The 23,969-nt window shown below is 45.6% G+C and overlaps 1 protein-coding gene across 4 annotated transcripts in view; it reads right to left on the minus strand.

Annotated features, from left to right (window-relative positions):
• Positions 1 to 23,969, minus strand: part of MTSS1 (MTSS I-BAR domain containing 1) — a 165,724-nt gene that overhangs the window by 24,806 nt on the left and 116,949 nt on the right. For all 4 annotated transcript variants that reach the window (XM_061172213.1, XM_061172215.1, XM_061172214.1 and 1 more), the window contains exons 4-6: positions 10,920 to 11,004; positions 8,337 to 8,428; positions 6,878 to 6,952 (exon numbers count right to left, since the gene is read on the minus strand). In XM_061172213.1, the coding sequence (XP_061028196.1) occupies positions 6,878 to 6,952; positions 8,337 to 8,428; positions 10,920 to 11,004 (252 nt within the window). The remainder of the gene's footprint in view (positions 1 to 6,877; positions 6,953 to 8,336; positions 8,429 to 10,919; positions 11,005 to 23,969) is intronic.

Here is a 23,969-nt window from a genome sequence, read left to right on the forward strand (position 1 = left end):
CTACTCCTTTTCAAAAACCAAAGGGGGAGTGGATGGAGGTGGCTGAGACATACTCAGTTTTCACCACTGAGGCAGGGAGAGTGATCCACTCATTGACTGCAGTTTTGCCAGTTTTGTAAGCACAGAAGAAACGGGTGAGGAAATGCAAACATGCACCCTGATGCAGCCAGGGGCCGCGGAAACCACTGCGCCGGTGGAAAGGATTCAGCATTGCACAGACTTTTTGCTTTCTCTGCATGGAAGAAAAGAAGGGTGATGGGTGGAGAAGTTGAGTCCAGTATGGGGGTCTGATCAGAAATGGGGCCGAGTGATAGAACCATCTGGAGGCAGGTAGCTGAGGCTGACACAGGGTGTCACTGTGGTTCTCAGTCCACCCAAGGTGGAACTGGCAGTCTCCCCAAAAGCTGACTTGGGGTATCACCCGCACTCCCCCTCTGCAGCATGGTCACCTTTCCCACGGTTCTGGTGCCCCCGTCTAAATGGTGATGGCTCACACTGTCCCCTCTACCCTGAGCAGCCCTCGTCCCACTCTCCACCAGCTCATCCCTCTTCATCCTCCTCATCACCCACCCACACCAAGCGTACCTGGGTTCCTTGCGCCTTGCCCAGCTGCTACACTTTCTGCTTATACGCATCATGGTGCTGAGCTCACCAGATTAAACTACAGTTGACCCTTGAATAACACGGGTTTGAACACGGGTCCACTTATGTATGGATCTTTTTCGATAAATATGGAATCGGCTTCCAAATCCACAGCTTCCGCATCCGTGGATACAACCAACCATGGATCGTGCACTATGTTCACAATCCCTGGTTGAATTCGCAGATGCGGAACCGTGGATATGGAGGGCGGACTATAGGACTTGAGCATCTCATAGTCTGAGGCAGGTTCTGGAACCAATGCCCCTCGGATACCGAGGAACGACTATAATTGGTTTCCTTCCGCTAGAGTCTCAATTCCTGGAGGGAGCAGTGTATCCCTGGCTCAGTACACTTTATTGAGTTGTAAATTTCTCCCCTGTGGAGGCCCCCAGTCATTGCTTATGCAAGATTCAAGGTAAATACTTCTAACTGACCGAGGGAAAGTTCTGTATATACGTATTATTTTCTTCTTTTGTTAAATCAGGACATTTTAACTACCATGAAACTTTGTTAAAATACAGATCTCCAGGTTCAGACATGATTTAAAACTTGTAAACTAAAATTTATGAGGGCTTCAAGCCACACAGCTTTCTGAAGCTTTTACGCCCAAGTTCACTGCTATAATCATATGTCACTGTGGCTCAGCCCTGTGAATGGGCCCCTGCAAGACCGAGAACTAGAGGGGGCTGCAGAGATTCTCCCTAAGATGGGCAGAATCTAAGTCACAAAAGGCTGCGTGGTTCCTTTACTCAACCCTAATCCTACTGTCCGTCACTTAAAACAGAGAGCACGCCCCATTTATTCCACAGACTCATGCCAGGCTTTCAAGCAAAGGTTCTAGTAAAACTCTGTGTCCTCAAATAGGCCACATATTGTATGATTCCCTTTATAAGAAATGTCCAGAGTAGGCAAATCCATAGAGACAGAAAGCAGATGAACAGCTGTCACGGGCTGGGGGGAGGGAGAATGGGGCAGGACAGCTTTAAAAGGAAAGGGATTTCTTTCTGGGGTGACGAAAACGTTCTGAAATTAGACAGTAGTGATGGTTGCACAGCATTGAGAATGCACTAGAGCCACTGAAATGTACACTTTAAAATGGTTAAAACAGTGCATTTTATGTTATATGAATTTTATCACGATAAGCAAAAGAATGGCTGTGTCTTACCTTCCTCCCAAAGGTGCACTAAAAACTGTTCAAGCTGTCTCAGAACCACAACACTGAGGACTGGAGAGGAGTATCACCTTTAAAAGGTGGGGGACACTATCCCAACATCAACGTGACGGGAGGGAGGCAGAGCTGCGTCCCCCGCGACGGCTGGTCATCCCAGCCCCATCTGTCAGAGGGGACCTGTGTGGTTCGGGTTCATCGTAGATGACACAATCCAACACAAAAACCTCTTTGGAGCTGCTCAGTGCAAAGGCTCAGAGAACACTCGGGCACACTCAGGCAAGATAAGCTAAACGGACAGCTCACAGACAGACCTCTGCGAGACACAGGGACAGCCACGAGACACCGAAAGCGACTTGAGGTTTTAGTAGCGTTGTCACCCACAGAATGAGGGTCAATTTTCAGTCAAGAAGAATCATTTTGATTACTGAATTTGAAGATCTGATACCTTTGAAATGAAGCATTCCACAAACTCTGCTGAAATAAGAAATACTTTTGATTTTTTTAAAATAAATGGTTGGTTTCGAAAAAACTATATGGTCCTGGGGGGACAAAGTTAAAGATATGTGGCAAGCTTAATACAACCAAATCCGATTTGGGAATTATTTTGAGGAGTTATTTAGCGTAGCTCTCCACGTTTTGTTTGTGATATAAATACACACATATACACTTAGATATGTATGTATAGTTATATTTATTTCCTGTGGAAAGGAGGGTTTAAGTCACTCTGTATTTCTTTTTTCCATGAGTCTAATGCTGAATTATGAGGATGCAAAGACTCTTAGAATGTTGAGCTAACCCATTAAAGGGCCAAACTTCAAAGAAAGAAAATGATTGATTGAAACAGACACACACACACACAGAGTTTTCTTAAAGTTATGAAAGATTAAGTAGGCGCCACTGATTGTTCTGAACTGGCAGGAAAACTGGGGCAACTAGCATAGGTCTGGACAACCACGGAAAGCCCACAGTAAGGACCACACCGTGACCAGCCACCAGAGATTCAGGATGACAGACTTACCGAGAGCGTCCACTGGCAGGGGGGGGCGTGCGGTGAGAAAGTGCAGGATACACAATTGACACAAAAAGGAAAATAATAAAGTCAAACTGGTATTCGAGCAGCAGTCTTACCTTTCTTTCATGTGTTAAAACAGTCCGTGGCTTGCCACCGAATTCTACATTGGGGCGATTAAACCCACATCCACCAAGAGCTGCAAATCCAAGTTCCCTTCCTTGACTTGCTAATAGTCTTTCCTTCCCATCTAAACAGACATCTTCCTAGTTAGTAATCAGCACCCCTAGAGAATGCAGCAAGGTTTTCTCTTAAAAGGAGAGATGAAGACTGTATTCCTGTAAGAAGCCAATTAAGATGCTTTAACAAGAAGAGCTTTCAAGTGTAATTTATTGTAACTTGAAAAGTAACTAGGGAAACCAGGATCGAAAGTTCAAGTTGGGGTGAAAATGAAAATTAAAAAAATTTTTTTAAAATTAAAGAACTTAAAATTTTCATATAATAGCAAATAATATGCTAATATGGGACTCTGGGAGTCTGTTTATTAGGTTTATAATATTAGCTTTGCAGCCTCTGGTGAAAACAACTATTTCAACGTCAGGCTCAAGGGTTAACATATTAAAATGTTCCAGTTCCCTCCCTCAAAGTCTCTGATAAACTTTTAGTAGTTACAGATGGAAACAGAAGGCTTTACCATAATTAATTTTTTAATTAAAATTAATAATAATATGGGAGTTAACTAAATGAGAAATAAGGCTTACTGACTGTACAGTAAGGTGGCAGAAGTGGGCAAACAGCATAAAATGTTTCCCACTTCTGATCCTCTCTTACTTCCCCCAGTTGGGTGACAACCAGCTCTAGGACCTCAAGGGTCACGAGCTGACGTCAAGCAGCAGGGCTCGATGAGGGTTCAAGAGATGCCACTCAGAACCTGGGGCTTCTGGGTCAGCTCCACACCCCCTCCCCACCCTCCTGGCTGCCTTTGTCTTGTCCCCCTGACCAGTCAACAAGGCGGCTCTGCCCCATGCACTGACCCTGGGCGCTGGCCTGGAACTTCTCGGAGGGCGGGGACCATTCCTCCGGCCCCCAACTCCCTGCCTAGTTTTTATGCCCGGTAGGTGTTCAATAGCCTGCCTTCCACAAAAATAGGTACGTTCACCCACAGCTGGAGTACATGTCAAGTTGTTTTAAAATGATTTTAAGATAAAGTCTAATCAAACCCAAAAAACCATTAAGAGTTTTTTGACAGTGATATTTAAATACTTTTTGAGTACAAATTACCCTTCTATAGCATAGTAAAAAAGAGTCAAACAAAGAACGTGGCAAAAGATGATACAGCTGCAGAGTGAAAGTTAAGGTAAATTAGTCGTACACAAAAATCACACCCCATATGTGCCTGCCTAGGTCAAAGGGAAGTGCCAGAACCACGCTTAAATGCATAAAGGCATTTAAACTTCGAAAAGGAGAGTCAGAAGATTTTTTTAGATCAAAGATCACAGTTTTGGAAAAAGGAGTGGCAGAAAGCTGTTTGATGACCTTCTGAAAACATATTTAAGAGGAAGTGATTATTGCGCTGTATAAACCAGATTCAGTTCTATCAGGACAAAAAAAAAAAACGTATCCAAAGCATTGGATAAATCTCAGAAGGAACTACCAACACTTTACAAGTCAAGAGTCTAGGAAGCTACCACTTGAGCACTTGAGGGAGATGAAACCGACAGAGAGGCATTTAGGCAAAAAGGGAAACTGCAGCTAACCAGACCCCAAAATAACTGGGAGTCTCTAATAACCAGATTTCTTCCAGCCCTTAGCTTGTAGTGTTTCCGTTCTCAGGCCATACTGCTTCTAGGAGAGCACTTCATAACGTTCACTCAGAATGATAACTCTGGTACCTCCTAGAAAGCTCCATTCACCCCAGAAATATACAAAATGTGAGTTTTAAAAGGCACTTACATATTTTAGAAAAAAAATTTTTTATAAAGGAAAGAAACAAAAACTGTTTTCTGGTTGTTCACTGGAGTATCTAGAAAATCATCCAGAACATTCTAAGCTACTGATCTGACTTGGCGTAAGAACACCATCACTGCTACCTTGTCTGGAAAGGATATGGTGCCCAAGACCATCAGATATACGACTGGGGCTGAAAAGATGGATGCTTCAGAAACCCCTGATCACAGCCTCTACTGTCTCAGCCTTCAGGCCCAAGTGCCCCCAAGAAACCTCACAACTAAAAGCCAATTATTCCCGAGTCCCAGGACCAGAAGCATCCCCTCATGTTATACAGTCCGGCACCTCCATGTGTCCTAAATCTTTCTATCCAGCGCCTTAATGGGAAACTCGTTATCCTCTCTAGGCAGCCTAGGCAGAGCTGGACAAGTCTAATTACCAGCAACTTCCTTTTGTGTTGCACTGCAATCAACCTATCAGGCATCCCCTGTAGGTCCAAATTCTGCTAATTGGACAATGCCAGTGACTTTGAGTGACAGAAGAAGACTGTTTCAGCCTCCATGTAGAATTCAGATAAAAGGATTATCACTGCAGCCAAGAACTTAAGGCCTCTGAAAAGAAAACTCTGGAAGAGAGAAAGGAAAACCGCTACTTTTTCTTACCTCATCCTTTTCACCAAATTCCCAAACCTTTTCCAAACCACAGATCTTCCTTGGACCCTCTCTCCAAACTCATTAATCTCTCCTATCTCAAAGCTGACATGTTGTCAACTAGGTAGAGTTCAGCTCCAAATTTTTACCATCCTGTTCTTTTATGGAACCTCAGATTCAATGTAATATGGTGGCAGTTTTATTTACATTTACCTTTAGACTCACTAAAATGTTACTGGCCACAAACCCTATTCCACTTGTCGAATGCTAGCTCTCAGCCACCTGAGTTAGATAGAACATAAACTGCAGAAGCACCAAGACCAGGAAAACACATCCAAAAGAAACAAATGGGGCCAATACTAACAGAAAAACTGATCGTGGGTGAATATCCTACTGTCTTTATCTTGAAATGGTCTCCTGGTTATTATAAGAACTGGGGGGACATTTTTCAGAAATGCCAAAGCTTGAAAACTTTGTCCTGTCCTTGCCCCTCTTCTACCAAAGAATCCCATCTCTCCAGATGTTTCTTTTAATTCCAAATGAGAACTGCTTGCTTAGGAAAGAGGAAATCTGGTTTTGGGGATTTCTACCTAAAAAAGTTGTTGTCTCAAACAAACGCTAAATACTACCCACCCACAGAGCATCCTGATGGGGGGGAGAAAACCCATTTTATCAGTTGTGATGCAGCAAATTCCAAATCGTGGTATCGAGAAGAATTAGTCTAGAGGGAATGTCACCTGCTCAAGTTCGAGAGAGAGTCCCTACATCTTGTTAGGTCTTAGTAAAATGTTACGAATGCTTTCAAAGTGGATGGAGCTAGATTTTTCTCTTAAAACTCCCAGTTCAAGCCGGAAGAGCAAAGCTGGGTCATGGATCTGATAATTAACTGGTTTGCAAATGACAATCAGCTGGGGGGAAGAAGGGGCATCTTGCACCAGCAGTCTCATTTTCCTTATCCAGCTCCCACCCTCATGAACACCATGAAAAATCTCCCTACACAGCAATGATTCCCGGCTCCCACTGCAGCCTTTTCTAACATTCTCACGAGACTTAATAAAGGGTTTCGGAGATTATAGGCTGTGAAGGATAGAGGAGAAAATGACGTAATTTCTGCAATAATTACTATACAACATTTGCAAAGAGGCTTTTATGCATTATCCCAAGGCTTCCAAGAAATTTATAGGTCTCATCACAACACACAATAAGCATGGAAACTGTCAAATTTTGGAGACCGGGTGGGGGGAGGGAATGAGTCAAGTACAACTTTGCAAGGGTCTCAAATTAATAGATATTCTGCACTTGGGGACTTCAGTTCAGATAGATTCTATTAGCTCCTATCTGTTCACAGGACCATTACATGTAAGGCAGTCTGATTGAAGACTTTCCACTTCAAAGAAAAATCAAGCACGTGCTCATTTTCCCCAAGTAACACATTAACAGCAGAATTTGCAGAATTACCTTTTTTTGCTTTCTTCTGCAGTTTCAGTGTATCTGAGGACTTCTTTTTTATCTCTTGGCGAGCTTTTTTATATTCTAAGAGAAAGCAGAATATTGAATAATTTTACCACTTAGTTCAACAGAAAACACTTTAGCAACAGCCACTACTTTCATCACCAAAAGCATAAACTATGACATGCAATAAATAGCTTTACTGGAATACGAAATGATAAAAATCTCATGAGGACATTTTACAGCAAAGGGGCTATATGAACACGAAAACCAACAAAATGCACTGGGGTCTTTCCCTACAGTATTCATTCATACCAGCTTTGAGGAAACATGGTACCCGGGAACATTTTAATAAAAATTTTAAAATTCACAATTTCTCAGCTTAAGTATCAGGAAATATTTTCAGTATTATCTACTTTCCCAAGGCCCAAATCCACAGTGCTTCATTCCAAAACGAACCCACGTGGCAGGCAAGACACTGGCCAAATGTTACAATTCAGAAAAGAGCACCTCAGACTACAGCAGGAGAAACTAGACCACATGGAAAAGAACTGGGAAAGGCCCAGCTGCCTTACTTTCACATTAGTACCAAGGCCAGACACTGTGGACATGGAGGAGGGGCAGCCCGCATGACTCACATCCCCACCGGCCACTTCCTCTTCCCCCACCAGCCTACACCCACCCTGGACTTTTCCATTTCTGTTGTTGGCATCTCCGTCACCCAGGCATGAACACCTGAAATGACAGTCACCTCTGATACTTCTCTCCTTTGCTACCCTCATCAACTAATCACCAACTCGACCAGTTCCCACAAAGCCATCCCCGACCTTTCCCTCCCACCAGCCCTGAGCCTATCAGAGCAGGGCTCTCTCTTATATGCTCTTGGTAGCACCTATTAGTCAACACTTTCCGGTTTCATCCCCTCAGATCTGCCCACACGCTTTCCCTCCACCACACTTACTGCAGGTTGTATGATCCATGGAGCAAGGTCTCCTGCCCCTTCCATACCACTAGCACCCCACCCTTCAGCTCCAGGAAGACTGACAGGGGTGGCGTCTGCCTGGACCATTCTGTCCCCAGACCTAGCACAGGAGGTACTGAGACCCACTGGTTGAAGGTTAGCCTACATCATTAAAAGTCTGGTTTTCACAACGTGCTGAAATGCCCTAAGTGCGTCTCTGGCATTTAAGCCTGCTGTTACAAATCACTTTTAATTCAGCTGATCACAATTAATGTCACGGAGCGCAATCAGGCTACCCACTGAGTGATGCTTCATGCCCAAAACCCAGCACTGAGTCCTGCAATGGGATCACTTTTGACCCCTCATCCTCCAACACTGAGATGTCCACAGGAGCAGTGGGGAAAGAGCAGGTCCTCAGGGTGACATCAATGAACCCAGCAGAGGCACAGGCAGCAGCCGGCAACATGCCACCTGAGACTAATATGCATCAGCCGTCTTGCCCAGTACCTTTTGCGTGGTCTTTATCCAGCTGGTTGGCCACTTTCTTCCATTCTTCCATCTGCTCTTGAAGTGGGTTTATCAGACAATCGATTAAAGCACTTGTACCAAAAGAGAAAGAAAAGGAGACATTAAACAGACACATTCTGTTGTCAAGGTTTACACTCAGTTGTCAAAACGTACCTGAATCACAATTACCTGAAGCAAGACAAGGCAGCATACTAAGCCCAAGTTCACATCCAAATCCCCCAATTTCACAGCAACTGTGTCCTCAGGAGGCTTTTCAATGACTGTTAAGAAGCTGTACACGTGACTGGTGGGCGTGACCTCTTCTCATGGCCCCTTTTTCCATTCCCACACTCATATTAACAAGCAACACTGCAGATCAGTGGGGTCACACCTCTGGCTGCACAAGGGAACCAGCTGGAAAGCTTTTTTTTTTTTTTTTAGATGAAAGTTACTTTATTTTTATTTTATTTTATTATTATTTTTTTTGGCTGTGTTGGGACTTCGTTTCTGTGCGAGGGCTTTCTCTAGTTGTGGCGACCGGGGGCCACTCTTCATCGCGGTGCGTGGGCTTTTCACTATCGCGGCCTCTCTTGTTGTGGGGCACGGGCTCCAGACGTGCAGGCTCAGTAGTTGTGGCTCACGGGCTTAGTTGCTCCGCGGCATGTGGGATCCTCCCAAACCAGGGCTCGAACCCGTGTCCCCTGCATTGGCAGGCAGATTCTCAACCACTGCGCCACCAGGGAAGCCCTGGAGAGCTTTTAAAAGGTGAGGACACCTGGGCCTTACCCCATACCTGATAGAAACTTGGAGGGTGGGGGGCCAGCATTACGTTTTTTAAAAAAGGCCCACATGATTCTGACGTGCATTCAGGATAATAAGTCATGAATGTAGACTGCGGACAGCCTAGGGAGGATCAGAGGGGTCAGGGGTCTCCAGGTACATCCCTTCTTATTTTGTGCACTCTCCCAAACAGACTGCAGTTAAATGAGTGGAAAGGTAGCCCTCAACAGAGAGGAATCATGAGTCAGGGGAGCCGGGGTTTTTTGTCCAATGGAAGTAGAATCGACCCGATCCTACATTACAGAGATGTTGTTGAGAACTTAGAGAATGCCCATAAACTGTTTGAATGGCATTGGTGAGAACTGCAACAAAGGACTGCTTTTTGATCCTGGGCCTCCTGAAAATCTCCAAGCTTTTGGTACCACCTCCCGCTTCTCCTACCAGGGTCTAGTGGCACCACCCCCCTCGCACGCGCATCCTCTGGCCTCACTTCCTCCAGCTCTCTGTCCAAATCTTCCTTCTGAACAGAGACACTCCCTAACCAGCCTGCGTCCAAGAGCCGCCACCCACCTCATCCCGTGTGTTCCTCCTCCTGTCACTCATCACCGCCTGACATTCTATCAGGTTTATATAGTGTCTGGAGCGTAAGCTTCATGAGTGCAGGATGTGTTTCCTACTCAGGGTTATGCCTTGTACACCTAAGACAATGCCGGCACATAGTAGGTGCTCAGTACACCGTGGCTGTTGAATTGGCATCTCTTCATCACTAAAATGGAATGAGGTGTCACAGGACTGGCCCCAGAATAAACAAGATGACGTGTGTGGGAGGAGGCGCAGGGGGTGCCATCACGGGGAGCACTCCCCAGGGGCAAGGAGGGAAGGAGGAAGCCAGATTTTATCACACGCTCCAGCAGGTGCTTTCCACTGTGTGGACACTGCGTGCATTTGCACAAGAACCCTTCAGAGATTCCTACGCCCATCTGACAGGGGCTGAGAGCCCAGCCCAAGAGTACGGCATGTCAGCGGCCAGCCCGGGGTTCAAACCTAGGCCCGGTTGACTCCAAGACCAGGTGCTTCCCACTACATTCTGCAGCCTCCTGAGGTGGTCCTGCAAGAGGGTCAGAGGGATTCCACTGTGACAGCCTCTCACGCAACTTGCAATTCACAAAGCAGAGCGGTGCAGAAGTGCTGAATTATGCTGATCTGTTTGGGAGAACGTCCCACTCTCACTGGAACACTGGTGACTGTAGACCCCCGTGCCAGCCACTGCCATTTCTACCCATTCTGGATGCTTGTGAAACAGACAAGAGGCTGGCAGTGTGGAAGGTTCTATGAGCCACCCCTGCCCTCCTTGGCGGGCCTGGAGGACGTACACAGGTCCCGGGTAACAGGACGGCAGTGCATGCCTCACCCTCCAGTACGGCAGCTCCTCTTCCTACGAGGTCCCTGCAGGGGTGGGGGACCCAGAGGTCTCAGCAGGGTGCTCGGTTCCTCACACTGATGAAGCGCAAGGAGAGACACACAGAGAAGATCCCAGAGGGGGGTGCAGGCTCCATGAGGCAGGGACCCAGGCTGTCTGGTCCTTCACTGGAGCCCCAGGGCCCAGACCGCTGCCTGGCAGATGCCCAGCCAAAACTTGTTCAGTGAGTGAGCAGAGAGACGGGCTGTGATGAGAGATGGGCTGTGGGGATCTAATGTTATGGGGAAACCAGTGCTGCTTGAGGCAAGTTGGGCTACGTATCACCGCTTCCTTAACCTGAAATCAGCAAGGGCGTCTGAGATCTGGGGAAACACGGTCCTCACCTGGAAAACTGCCTCAGCTTGGCTTCTATGCTCCGATGCCTCATGCACATCCTGGTTAAGGCCGAGCCGATCTCCCTGGTACCACCTGGAAAAGCAACAGAAGCAAACATGAGGGACAGAAGACAAGGAGGAATCACTGAGATCCTTAAAGAGAGAATGAAAGAATTTAAAAACTAGCCAGATTTCACCACGTTATAAAACCCAAGCCACGGTCTTTCAGACTTCTCACCAGGCTTGTGTACACAAACGTAAACATATACATATGGCTACATATCTTGAAATCATCATCAAAACAAAAGCTACCTTTACTATATACGATATCCTCTAATATTTTCTATTCTGTTTTTCTTTTTGGTTTTTTGATGCTGATTGTGACCCAGAAGTTGATTTTACAACCCACTCATGAGTCTGAAAAATACTTCTCAAGGAAGATGATTAAAATAGTATCTGACATAGTATCTGATATTTAGGGGAAAGCTGTAGTTTTGTTTTATTTTTTCCACTTCTGGCAAAATAATCCTCTTAGCATCATTCAGAACCACCAATGAAGCCACTCCATAAAGCCACATATTCTAGAATACAAGTAATGTAGAGAAGAACAGGGCTAAAGCAAGATGAAAGAGCAGGGTATGTTTTTTGATGGGTTTGGGTAACACCAGAGAGAGAAGTCCTCAAACGCAGCAAATGTCGAGGAAGTTGAAATACAGCTTAGTGTTCCTGAAATTCTTGTCATACTTTTCCCTTCAGGCACACCCTTTTTTAAGATTATTTTTGAAGTTCCCTTCCTTCCTCCCCTTAGAAACAATGCTTAAATCAGCATTTACTTGGGCGTGGAGGAGGGGGAAGCAGACTGTATCTACAGATGGTAACTCTGCACTGAGCACTGGACAGCACAATTATAAATGTTATGAAAACACTGGGGCTCATGAAATCAGAGGGAAAAGTGTCCCCAAAACCATTATTTTGTTTTTAATTTTTTTTTTACAGACAAGGCCTTCAAGGGAAAGCGCAGTAATTTATGGCAGGTTTAACCAAATCAAGTTAATAGGAAAAAAATTCCCTCCCCTATTAGTACTTGTGACATTATTATGGGCTGTATTTTCCGCTCTGCCTTCTCTCCTAGAAATGCCAGTGTGATGCTTCACTTCCACCTGTTTTCCATTTTATTCTGCAAAACTATCAGGTTTCCAGAACCAAAAAATAAAGTAATAATGGTGATTCCTATTTAATATTTCTATATTTTATTTTAGTCTGAAAAGAAGCCTTCTGGAGCAATTCTTCCATTCCTTTGAAACAGGGTTTCTCAATCTGAACCCTACTGACACATAGGGGCAGGATGATTCTTTGTTAGGGGGCCATCCTTTGCGTTGTAGGATGGTTTGCAGCATCCCTGGCCTCAACCTACCAAAAGCCAGTAGCAGCCCCCCAGCCTGTGATATCCAAAAATGTTTCCAGACAGTACCAAGGGTTCCCTGGGGAGCAAACTCTCCCCCAGTTGAGAAGCACTTCTGTAAAAGAAACTGAGTAAAAATTAAAGGTCATCTGACATGTATACACTGATGTGTATAAAATTGATGACTAATAAGAACCTGCAGTATAAACAAACAAACAAAACAACTAATACTAAACTTTCATTGGGTTATTTGTATGGAAATATGTTAATATAAATGTTTCAGGCATTACATGAAATTTCTAAAAATCTTATATGTTCTGGTATAATGTTATAAGTCATAATCCTAGTTATTACTTTAAAATGTATATCTCAGAAATAACTAATTTTCTTGTCAACTGCATTATTATGAACTTTCATCAAATCTTTAACCGTGGTCATTTTTAAGTCTTTTGTCATTTACAGACAGTTCTGGGTGTACTCTGATGCTTTTGTAAATATGTTCCTATAAAAGGGTTTCATCTTCAGGAAATTCATGGAAAAGACTCTGACAAGTACAGGTTTCTGGTACCTGACTGTACTGCTGAACTGAATGAATAAGCATTTTCAGAACTCTAATGAAAAACTGATGAGCTCATAAAAGTGCTAACAAAAGATCAAGATGAAAAAAAAAAAAATTAATTACATGGGACTGAGTGAACTGATGAGGATGAGTATAATTTTTGTGACTTTCTGTTTGAATTTAAAAAAAGAAAAAATCCCACAAGGACTCAGAGGCAAAGAATATACAAATCAATTTTCACTGCAAAGTAAAGGAGCTGTTACAGTGGAGGATTACTGGACTGAATGTCAATATTATGACATAGTATGAGTGTGTTTCATATTTGGTAATTGCAATCATTGTTGCTTTTGTTGTGGTCATCCATGTAAAAAAAAAAAAAAAAAAAGAAACAGCCAGAAAAAAAAAAAAAAAAAATCTACTGAAAAACACTAACAGTGGTTGAATGATGGAATTATGGGAGACTTTCTTTTCTCTATTTCCCCCATTTTGTATATTACAGCAACATTTTTTATAATGAAAAAATATATTTTAGCCCATCCCCCCGTTCCCTCCCCCCGACCCAAACTGTGAGACTTACAACTTATTACCTAATTGAAAAAAATTGTTTGTACCATATAAATTATGAAGACTGAGAAAACATGACCTGAATTTTATAATGCAACCAACTAAAATTTATCACCACATTAAAAAAAAAAAAAAAAAAAAGGTCATCTGAGGCTGACTTTCTAAATGGCCAGAAGTGTAAAATGTTGCCCTAGAGCAACTGGCACCTGCCAGGAGTTAGTGACCACCGGAGCCTCACCGTCTACACTGCAGCTTGCACCTCTCCACCCTGGAAAACCAGTAGAGGGCGCTGTTTTCACATGAGCCACTTGCCTTCTGGGCTCACTTCAGGTTCTCAAGCCTTTATTGCTTATAAGCAAGGACGAGGAACACTTAATCCGCAGGGAAATATCTCTTATTTTTCCTGGGCCTTCATTTAATTAAAAGTTAATAACCTGGCCACACAAGGAAACTGGCACACTCATTCACAGCTGGCAAGAGTGTAAACTAGCACTTTTCTGGAGGAAAATTTGGCAGCATTTATCAAGAAATGCCTTAAAAACAAGCCCCCTCTTTGACCCAGCAATTCTACTCCTAGAAATTTTACCAGAGGAAACAATTAAGGGTGAGAGCAAATCTTTACCTATGAGGACAGTCACTGAAATGTTGCTTACGGCAGTAAAAACTGGAAATAACATCCCATTCTAGGGAGCAGGTTGAATAAACCCTAGGACATAGCCACACAACGGACGAGCACGCAGCCACCCAAAGTGCTGGAGACCGATGGTTCAGGTCCCAGGAAGTGAGTCGTTTGTAGAGACCTGAGGATGTGCTGGGCCCTGGGATGAGTGCTTTGCACACGTGAGCTCATTTAATCCTCCCAACAAGCCCAGGTGTGCTGGTGTTATTATCATCCCAGACAGGAAAAACGCCTTCCGTAATTTGGCCAATGGTCACCCTGCTAGTAAGTGGGATTCTATCCCAGGCCAAATCTCCGGAGTCCATGCATTTAACCACTCAGCACATGGCACTTACTACAGACAAAGGGAGATGGGAAAGGGCAGAGCCAAGAGCCCAAAACACTCCGCTAAGCTAACTTAACTACACACTCTTACGGATGTTGAGGCTTTACGGTTCAGCTCTCAAATTTTTGTTCCTGAGCCTAGAACTGTTGAATTGGCACCACGGGAACTAAGCTCCAATCTTTGCTAAGCTGTTACACAGAGCTAAGTGAGCGAGAGCTGCTTCGTTGATTACCCATGAGTTTGAGTTTCCTCAAAATAAAATTCTGCAGTTGGAAAAGATCACCTCAAAGCTCAGCTCCCTAACCCCATTTCTCTGCTCCCGATTTCTGTTAGCTTCCCAGATATTTTCATGCATTGCCACTGGTCATTTATCATCCCCAGGAAAGCCCAAGGCTTCCCAGAAACAGCTGAACTGTGGGATGAGAACAAGCAGTTTCTAAACATGCTGTGTGCAGCCCACCACTGTGCTCTGCAGCACAGGGCTTCCTGTGAGAGAAGGAAATGAAGAACCAGAGCAAACTCCCAAATAGCAGTGTCTCTGTCCAAGTGGCACGAGGGCAGGAGACAGGCAGCTGACGTCCTCCGTGGACCCCAGGACCCAACCATTAGAATTACTGCTGATCTCAGCCACGCAGGGCCCTCTAAAAATAGCTCTATCTATGGATGTGCTTAACAGGGTCTTCTGCTCTTCCTGACCCTTGCTAAGAACTAAAAAAAAAAAAAAAAAAAAAGCAGGTTAGAAAAAGCTTCAGAGGAAGCTGGCTTTAGTTACAAAGCCAGAGCAGACATCTGGAAGAGCTCTGAGCTGACAGAGAGAATATTTATGGAATCAAATGACTGCGATGTACTCAGCAGCTTGCGAGTTAAGGACAAGATCTTACTTGTTTCTGTTTTCCCTGCACCCAGCACTGGTGCAGACTGAAGAAACCAACATGGACCACTTGGAGAGCATTTTTTTGCTATACCTGGAGGCGGAGCAAGGGATTGGGTTTGTCTTTCGTTTAACACATAAATATTTGTGTATCATCTTTGTGCACACAATAGAAGATTCAAAATAAATACAAGATCCTTATTATCTTACAAAAGGTCTATACTGATTCAAGGTCAGCCTGGAGAAACAATGGTGTATTAGTTTTTTTTTAATTGAAGTATAGTTGATTTACAATGTTGCGTTAGTTTCTGGTGTACAGCAAAGTGATTCATATCTATATATTCTTTTTCAGATTCTTCTCCATTATAGGTTATTACAAGATATTAAATGTAGTTCCCTGTGCTATACAGAAGGACCTTGTTGTTTATCTAATTTTCTATTGTTGCTGTAATAAATTACCACAAATTTAAATTTATTTAAATTTTAAATATATTAAATTTAAATTTATAAATATTTTAATTTAAAGCAGCACACATTTATTATCTTACAGTTCTGGAAACTGGAAGTCCAAAATCAATTTCTCCAGGCTAAAATCAAGGTGTCAGGAGGGCTTTGTTCCTCTGGAGGCCCAGAGAATCTGTTTCCTTGCCTCTTCCAGCTTCTACCGGCCGCCTGCGTTCCCTGGCTCCTGGCACCTTCCTCCACCTTCAAAGTCAGTGGTGTCACAACTTCAGTCTTCTCTAACCTCTGCTTCTGTCCTCACATCTTCTCTGACTCTGATTCTCCTTCCTCCTTCTTATAAGAACTCTTGTGCTGTACTGGACCCACCTTAATAATCCAAGATAATCTCCCCCATCTCAAGATCCTTAGCTGAATCATATCTGCAAAGCCCCTTTTGTCATGTACAGTAACATATTCACAGGTTCTGGGGTTGAGGACCTGGGTATTTGGGGGGGCATTATTCTGCCTACCAAAGATGAATAGGAGTTGTTAATTTGGGGAGAGTGCACGGGGCACTATGGTCCACTCTCCAGAGTCCATCTATTCCTCCCCAGAGGATTAATCAGGGCCAATGATCTAAAGCCATCCCCTTTGGCAGTGGCTGGTTCAGGGATGAGACAAAGATGGAGAGGTTGATGGGGAGGCCTTTGGGGAAAATGTCCCTATGTCCCTGATCTTTTTTTTTAATAAATTTATTTATTTATTTATTTATTTTTGGCTGTGTTGGGTCTTCGTTGCTGCGCGCAGGATTCAGTAGTTGTGGCACACGGGCTCAGTAGTTGCGGCACGCGGGCTCTAGAGCATGGGCTCAGTAGTTGTGGCGCACAGGCTTAGTTGCTCTGCAGCATGTGGGATCTTCCCGGACCAGGGCTCAAACCCGTGTGCCCTGCATTGGCAGGCGGATTCTTAACCACTGCACCACGAGGGAAGTCCCGAAAATGTCCCTGATCTTAAGATCAACACACCAAAGAGACCCCACAGGTCATGAACTGGAAGCAGGCTGCCCAGCTGCCGTGATCAGCCAGCTTTCTGGCCATGGCGACACCTGCCTTAGGAGGAGGCCCGTCCTGTGGACAGAACACAGAAGGAGCCCGAGTCTCCAGTGACCTCGCTGAGCTGCCAAATTAACACAGTGGGAGCCTGCTCTCCTGGACCTGGGGCTCCTGTTTTGCAAAGTCACATATCTCCTTATTTTTAAAGCAACTTTGATTTGGTTCTCTCTTTTGCCAGTTTAAAGAAGAGGGAAGGGAGCAACAGCCTCGTGCTTCCTCACAGCACTGGGAACCACCCCGTGGCTAAAAGAAATATTAAGTCCATCATTCGCTGCTGAGAGAGGCACAGATACTTTATGGCAAAAATCTTCATTCTTTTCAGTGTGATACATGTTAAGAACTTTCTCCCATAACAAGCAAAGGTTTTTATGATAAATTAGTGCAAAATCAGCCGACGATCAAAACTGGGTGATCTGCAAAGGAGATAATCAGTGGAAAGAAAGAAGTAAAAAGCCTAGAGGTTAGACTATCAAAGTATGAACATGGGGGCAGAATACGATGAGTTTTGCACATGAAGACACAAATTCCACAAACATTTATTCCTTATTGTATTAGTTTCCTAGGGCTGCTGTAACAAAGTACCCCAAACTGGTTGGTTTAAAACAACCAAAATTTATTGTCTCAACATTCTGGAGGTTAGAAGTCCAAAACCAAGGTGTCGGCAGGGCCCTGCTCCCTCTGAAACCTGCAGGGGAGGAATTCTTCCCCGCCTCTTCCTAGCTCTGGTGGTTGCTGGCAATCCACAGCTGGTAGATGCATCACTCCAATCTCTGCGTCTGTCTTCACATGGCAATTTCCCTGTGTGTCTGTCTTCACGTGAGACATAGGTGAAGGCATTCTCCTCTCTGCCTGTATCTGTGTCCAAATTTCTTTCTTCTTATAAAGACACCAGTTGTATTGGAATAGGGCCTACCCTAATGACCTCATGTTAACTTGATTACACCTGCAAAGACTTTATGTCCAACTGAGGGCACATTCACAGGTACCGGGAGTTAGAATGCAACTTGTCTTTCGGGGGGGAATGCAACACACCCCATAATAAGTATCTACCATACAACAAGGATTAAAGTGATTCCAAAGATGACAAAGACCTAGCCCTGGAGGGGCTCACAGACGGGCTGGGGGATTGCTATGAAATGGTGCAGGGAATGTGATTGTTGCAGCAACCCTATGAGGTAGGTACTATTGTCCTCATCTTATAAATGGAAAAAACTGAGGCTCTGGATGGTTAACTAATTGGCTGAGGGCCACAGAACTGGTAAGCGGTAGAGCTAAGATCCAAGCCCTGATTTTACGGATACCGAAAGGCTCTCTCCCACCATGACAAGCTGGAGGCATTCCCCACCGAGGACAAACAGGCACATTAAAGTCCCAAACAGAATACAAACCTTTTAATGCCTATTGGGGGAGGATACAGGGAGTGGGGGGATAAGGAGAGGAGAGCCACTGACCCACTGTTCCTTCCCCCCCAAAGCCTGACATGGCTACACCCTCCAGACTGCCACCTGCCACAGTGGCTTTGCAGACAGAGGCGGGCCGGTGGCATCCATCAAGTGGCATTGCCCATCCCTCCATGCCGCCTCACTGGCAGGTGGCGTCCATCTCCCCACGCAGCGGAGGACTAATGGACAGGCCATCTTGGGGTTTACAGTGTGCAGGTGGTGAACGAGGCTTGAAAAGCTGTTCTTTCAGGCTCGGCTTCTGCTGCAGGAGGGGTCAGGGCTGGAGGAAGCGAGGTGTAAGAAGTGCCCGGGTGGAAGCGCACGGCTACGATAAGGTGCTGTGCATCTTGGCCACCCCTCTGAGCGCTGATGTTGTTGGGAGGCTAATTAAGAATCAGACGGCACCCCTGGATGGGAAAGTGCTCTCTGAAACCTCTGCAGGGGAGAGGGTCACAGGGACAGGCCCACCCAGGGCAGGTCCTGACCTCAGCACTGCTGACATTTTGGACCAGATCCGTCTTTGCTGAGGGAGCTGTCCTGGGCACTGGGGATGTTTTGGTTAGCCCTCCCCCGCGCAAGTCAAGTCGACCAGAAATGTCTCCAGACATTGTCAATCGTCCCCTGGGTGCAAAATCGCCCCCGTTGAGAAGCACTGGCCTAGGGGAACATGTGTCCACCCACGAGGAGGGGTCGCTGATTCCGGTGCCGGACCTCGAGGAGCCTCAACTGACACACTCCACTATCACGGCAGCTGCTAGGGGAGCTATTAGCTGGCTGCCCACCCCCAGTTTCACAAGCTCAGACAGGCAACTCCTGTCCCCATAATGAAGAAAAGATTCCACTCGCCACTAGAGACACACTGATTTCAGAATACGAAATTGACATTCCCCACAAAGTCAACAGGCACAAACTCCCTCACCCACAGACTTAGGGACCTCAACCAGAGGCAGAATGTGTTCAAGTCCAGAATATGAGAATACCCAAAGGATTACGAAAGAGCCCGAAGCCCACGGCAGACAGAATCTAAGCACACAAGTCCCACCATCTGTATGGTTAGGAGAACTCCTCTGTGAGGCCAACAAGAGGCAGGGGAGTAAGACACTGACCTCAAACCACTCAATGGCTTGTGACTTCTCCCTGGACACCAGCCAGCGATGCACTGTCAGCCCCAAAGCGTCTCTGAAAATCTGTGACTCTGGACACCAAACAGGCACCAAGCACACCTAACCTGGCAGGCACTCTCTTCCTGTGGATACGTGAAACTGCTTGCTGCACCCAGTTGTTTATAAGTTTAAAAGATCTAAGAGAGGAGGCCATGTTCCCAGGTACATAACCACCAAACATACCAAACATCAAATACAACTGTAGGTTGCCCCGTGACATATTTTTATCAGAAATCTTTTTCCAAAACGTATGTTTATCCACACCCAATCTTACCTGTTGAGGTGTAAGTGGGCCCCCTCGCCTGCCCATTGACCCCCACAAGAGTCCTGGGGGCACCTTAGCCACTGTATCCCACCCTCTCTCTCCTCTGTGCCAGACACCTGGGTGACAGGCAGACCCTAAGCAGCCTGCAAGCCGTAGAGCGTCCGAAGCAGCCGCTTTCCCACTGTGGCTGATTTGGAGTCTTAGCACAAACTCCTTGGCATCTCCCGAATTAGCGTGAGGGTCAGGAGGAAAAGCAGTAGAGCCAAAGGGTTAAGAGCTTGGCTCTGAAATCAGACAATGTGGATTCAAAGCCCATCTCCCCCATTCGCCAACTGCGTGACCTTGGGAAGGGTCTAACTTGCTTAGATTCAAATGTTGATGACTGTACTCCAAAAAAATGGTTATGCCAATTGGTGTTTCATGTCATCTTTATTGCATATAAATACCACATCCCAAATGCATCATCTATAATTTCCAGTTGGGGCTTCTTGTGAAACAATCTGAGGTATCCTAGATTCTTTTTTTTTTTTTTTTTTTTTACGATTTTTGTCCCGGATCTTTTACAACTGCCTCATCCATATTTAATTTGATGGCAATATATATATTTTTTGAAAAGCAACTTGCTTTTATCTTTCTAAACATTCCACTTATTCTGCAGAAACAACCAATCTTGATTTTCACACTCTTATCCCAAAGATTTATGTACCTTATAATTAAATAATGTAATGACATACAATTGGCATATACAGGTTTGGGAACACACACAACTGACCCTTGGTTAAGCTGACAGCTCAGGTAGAAGAAGTGTGTGGACACAGAGAGAAGCCTACTTAGCTTCGAGCTTGTTGCAGGCAGGGGTTGGCATATTTTATAGAGAAAATAAAGAGCCCTGGTTACATCGATGGGCCAATTAAGTAGGGCTTTGATGTAGCAATAATCAGCCAAGTCCTACAAAAAGGTGAAGGCCAGAGTAATTAACTCAGGCCTGGCTGGAGTGTCCATCCACGATGATGCGCTAGCCAGCGTGTGACAGCCCTCACTTCTCCCACATCTAATATCGCTCTTCCCCAAGGAGCTAGCTAATGGGTACACAGAAGGCAAGGTAAGAGTACAAAGGAACAAAGCCAGAATTGTTCCGCTGGGGCTCAGGGTGGGCCGCCCCCAAACGTGCCATACTGGCATATTGATTATTTTGAATTAAAGTTACTTAAGAAATGGCCAATGCAAGAGGGACACTCTGACCCTCCTTTCTGTCTCCCTGAAAGCAGGGAAGACATCTCTCATGTGAAAGGTGCCCTCCCTGCATCTGAAAGTAGAAGGACACCCTTTTGGCCAGAGAGGGGGAATGTGGGCCAAGAAACCTTGTTACTTCTTTCATTTACTACGCCGAAACCAAACTCTGTTTAGATTCTTCCCTAATTGGGCACACAAAACCTACATTTCTTTGTCCTGTCAATTTCTTATAAATTTATCGGTTTTTTTGTCTAAAAAGTCTCAAAGTTGCCTGCTTTGGCCCTTTTGTTGGTCCCATTTCTATGAGACCTCCATGCACACGAATTAAAATGTGTGTCTAGGGCTTCCCTGGTGGCGCAGTGGTTGAGAATCTGCCAATGCAGGGGACACGGGTTTGAGCCCTGATCTGGGAAGATCCCACATGCCGCGGAGCAAATGGGCCCGTGAGCCACAACTACTGAGCCTGCGCTTCTGGAGCCTGTGCTCCGCAACAAGAGGCCGCGACAGTGAGAGGCCCGCGCACCGCGATGAAGAGTGGCCCCCGCTCGCCGGAACTGGAGAAAGCCCTCGCACAGAAACGAAGACCCAACACAGCCAAAAATAAAATAAATTAATTAATTAATTAAAAAAGAAGGAGTAGTCCAGAGGGCCCGCCGGGGAAGGATCTCCTCCTTATCAGCAGTTATGCACCAACCAAGTGGTCATTGATGGAACTCAAAGCTGTAACGCTGAGAGGTTCACAGTCAAGCAACTGCAGTGAGTCCATCTCTCGGTGGCCCACACCTTCCTGGTTAACCAGCTTCTAAAGGTGCCCCTAGCCCAAGATCTCTCTTTGTTGTTTATTTTCACATCACAAAGCTCAAGACCGTTGTGTCATCAGCCTCCTGCTAACAAAGAATGGAAAGGAAAGTTCCTATGGAATCCAGGACCACTTCCACAATGACCTGCGTCAGGTTGCGGGTTCAGCAAACGAGGACAGAATGTCTCACTCTCCTTCCTCTCAAGCCCCTGCTCTCAGAGCCCAGAACCCTGAAATGTCAGGTGTCTTTTCACCTTGACGGCAGGCAAGAGGGCTGCCTGGGCAGCGCATCACAGGAGCCACGTCTGCGTGTAGCAGCCGCCACTCTGGCCGGCCCGGCGGGCACACCATCTGCCAGCCCGGGGGGTGCCGGGGGCCCCCACAGTTCTGCAACCGCCACGCCAGCGTCACGCCTGACGGTGAAGCCAGTGGGCTCGGGGATGCTTTCAGTTCACAAGCTTAAGTGCTGGTACACGGACTGCGAACGGTAGAGTGAGAGAGTCTCAAAGTGGCACCTGGGTGTGAGCCTGAATTCTAAGAATAAAGAAGGGAACTCAATTCTGATGCCCGAAGAGGCTCAACCATGACGCCCAGCTAACGAAGACCACAATTTACCCAAATGTTCAGTCCAAGGGACCGAGTCCAAAAGGCCATTAGATGGACCCCTACAGTGAGACCAACAACAGGGTCAGCAGGGAGCCCTCGGGCACTCCAGGCAGGGGACCAGCAGGACCTCAGCTGGAGGCCGGCACACCTGCTTGAGGTTCTAGGCAGCGGATCTTCCAGGTGACCTCCAGGCTGGATTAGATGAGCCCCCTTTACCGCTGTAAGAAAAATGATCTTATGGCAGCTGGGATGCTGAAGGAGAGACAAGGGGCGTTCCTATATTCCACAAACGCTACTGTGTTCGACGCTACTGTGGTCTGACTCTTGGACTGTCAGCGGAGGAGACAACCCCTGCCCTCCTGGGATGCAGCTCGTCTAAACTCGGAAGCCACAGATTTCAGGGTGACCTTAGGGCTGGGAGGTGCCTCGGAAAACTCACGAAGCAACAAACCAGTGGCTCCTTACTGCTCGGCACCCAACGCTTGCCTTTAATGAGCAGAGAAGCTCCGGATGCCCCCTCAGGAGTCCCTCACTCACTGCCGTTTCTCTTGCTCAGGGAAATGCATCCGCGTCCTTCACTGTGTCCCTGTGAGAAGGCTGGTTCCTGTCGGGGGCACTGTCATTTTCATTAAAGGTCTAAGGAGGCACTCAGGGTATTAAGAATATCAAAAGAAACAAACTGTTTCTTCTGGCTTCCTCAGCATTTTATTTTTATTCTTGGGCGCAGACAGATGGACAGCGGAGAGGTGGCATCATTTAATGCCCTGTATCTGTTTAACTACAGGGAGGGAAGGGAAAGGGATAAACAACTAGTTCCTGGTATTACGAGTTACCATACAGACCATCTATCATTTATATCAGCCACTCAGTAGAGACACTGGTCATCCATAAATCACTGAAGAATATCCAAATACCTTATGCTAGTCCTTAAAATGGTTTCAAAACTATCCAAACATTTCTGTATGTGCTATTTAAATCACCGAAATATTCTTGCAACAAATACACAATTTTGATTTCAAGGAAACGAACGAATGAGAAACATGAATAATATTTTAAGCAGTGGAAGGATCTGTCCCTTTGTCTTCAGAGGGTTACTTAGGACAAAAGTGGAAAAACTTAAAAGATTTTCAAAAATAAACCCGGAAAGCTCCTGGACAAAGGAAGCCTGACTTCCCTTTTGCTACAATGGCAGTCCTAACATGCTTCCATCCTCAAGGAAGAGAAAAACATGCAGAGTTTCCTGTTCAGAAACTGTATTCTTGGGCTACTGTATGTGGCTGAGGTGTGTGGGACAATCCAGCTGGTGTTCACAGGGCACCTAATACTGCGCCTGCAGCAAACGCTGGGGAGGATCGGCCACAGGTTTTGGGAAGACGCCCTTGTGCCCACACGCGGGGTGGAAGATACTGCAAACTGTTATCAGCTGACAATCTTTCAGCCAATCTCACACTTCCCAGCTTCTCCCACTTCACGACTTTTCAAAAAGCAGAGGAAACAAGAAAGAAAGAAAAAAAAAACTACACACAGTCCCACCACCATCTGGTGGCTTCAGACCAGCAAGCACGAGATTCTGGCATGCACGGTACTGGCAGCCACAA

This window comes from Eubalaena glacialis, chromosome 17 (genome assembly GCF_028564815.1).
Source record: "Eubalaena glacialis isolate mEubGla1 chromosome 17, mEubGla1.1.hap2.+ XY, whole genome shotgun sequence".
In the NCBI taxonomy this organism is placed as follows: Eukaryota; Metazoa; Chordata; class Mammalia; order Artiodactyla; family Balaenidae; genus Eubalaena; species Eubalaena glacialis.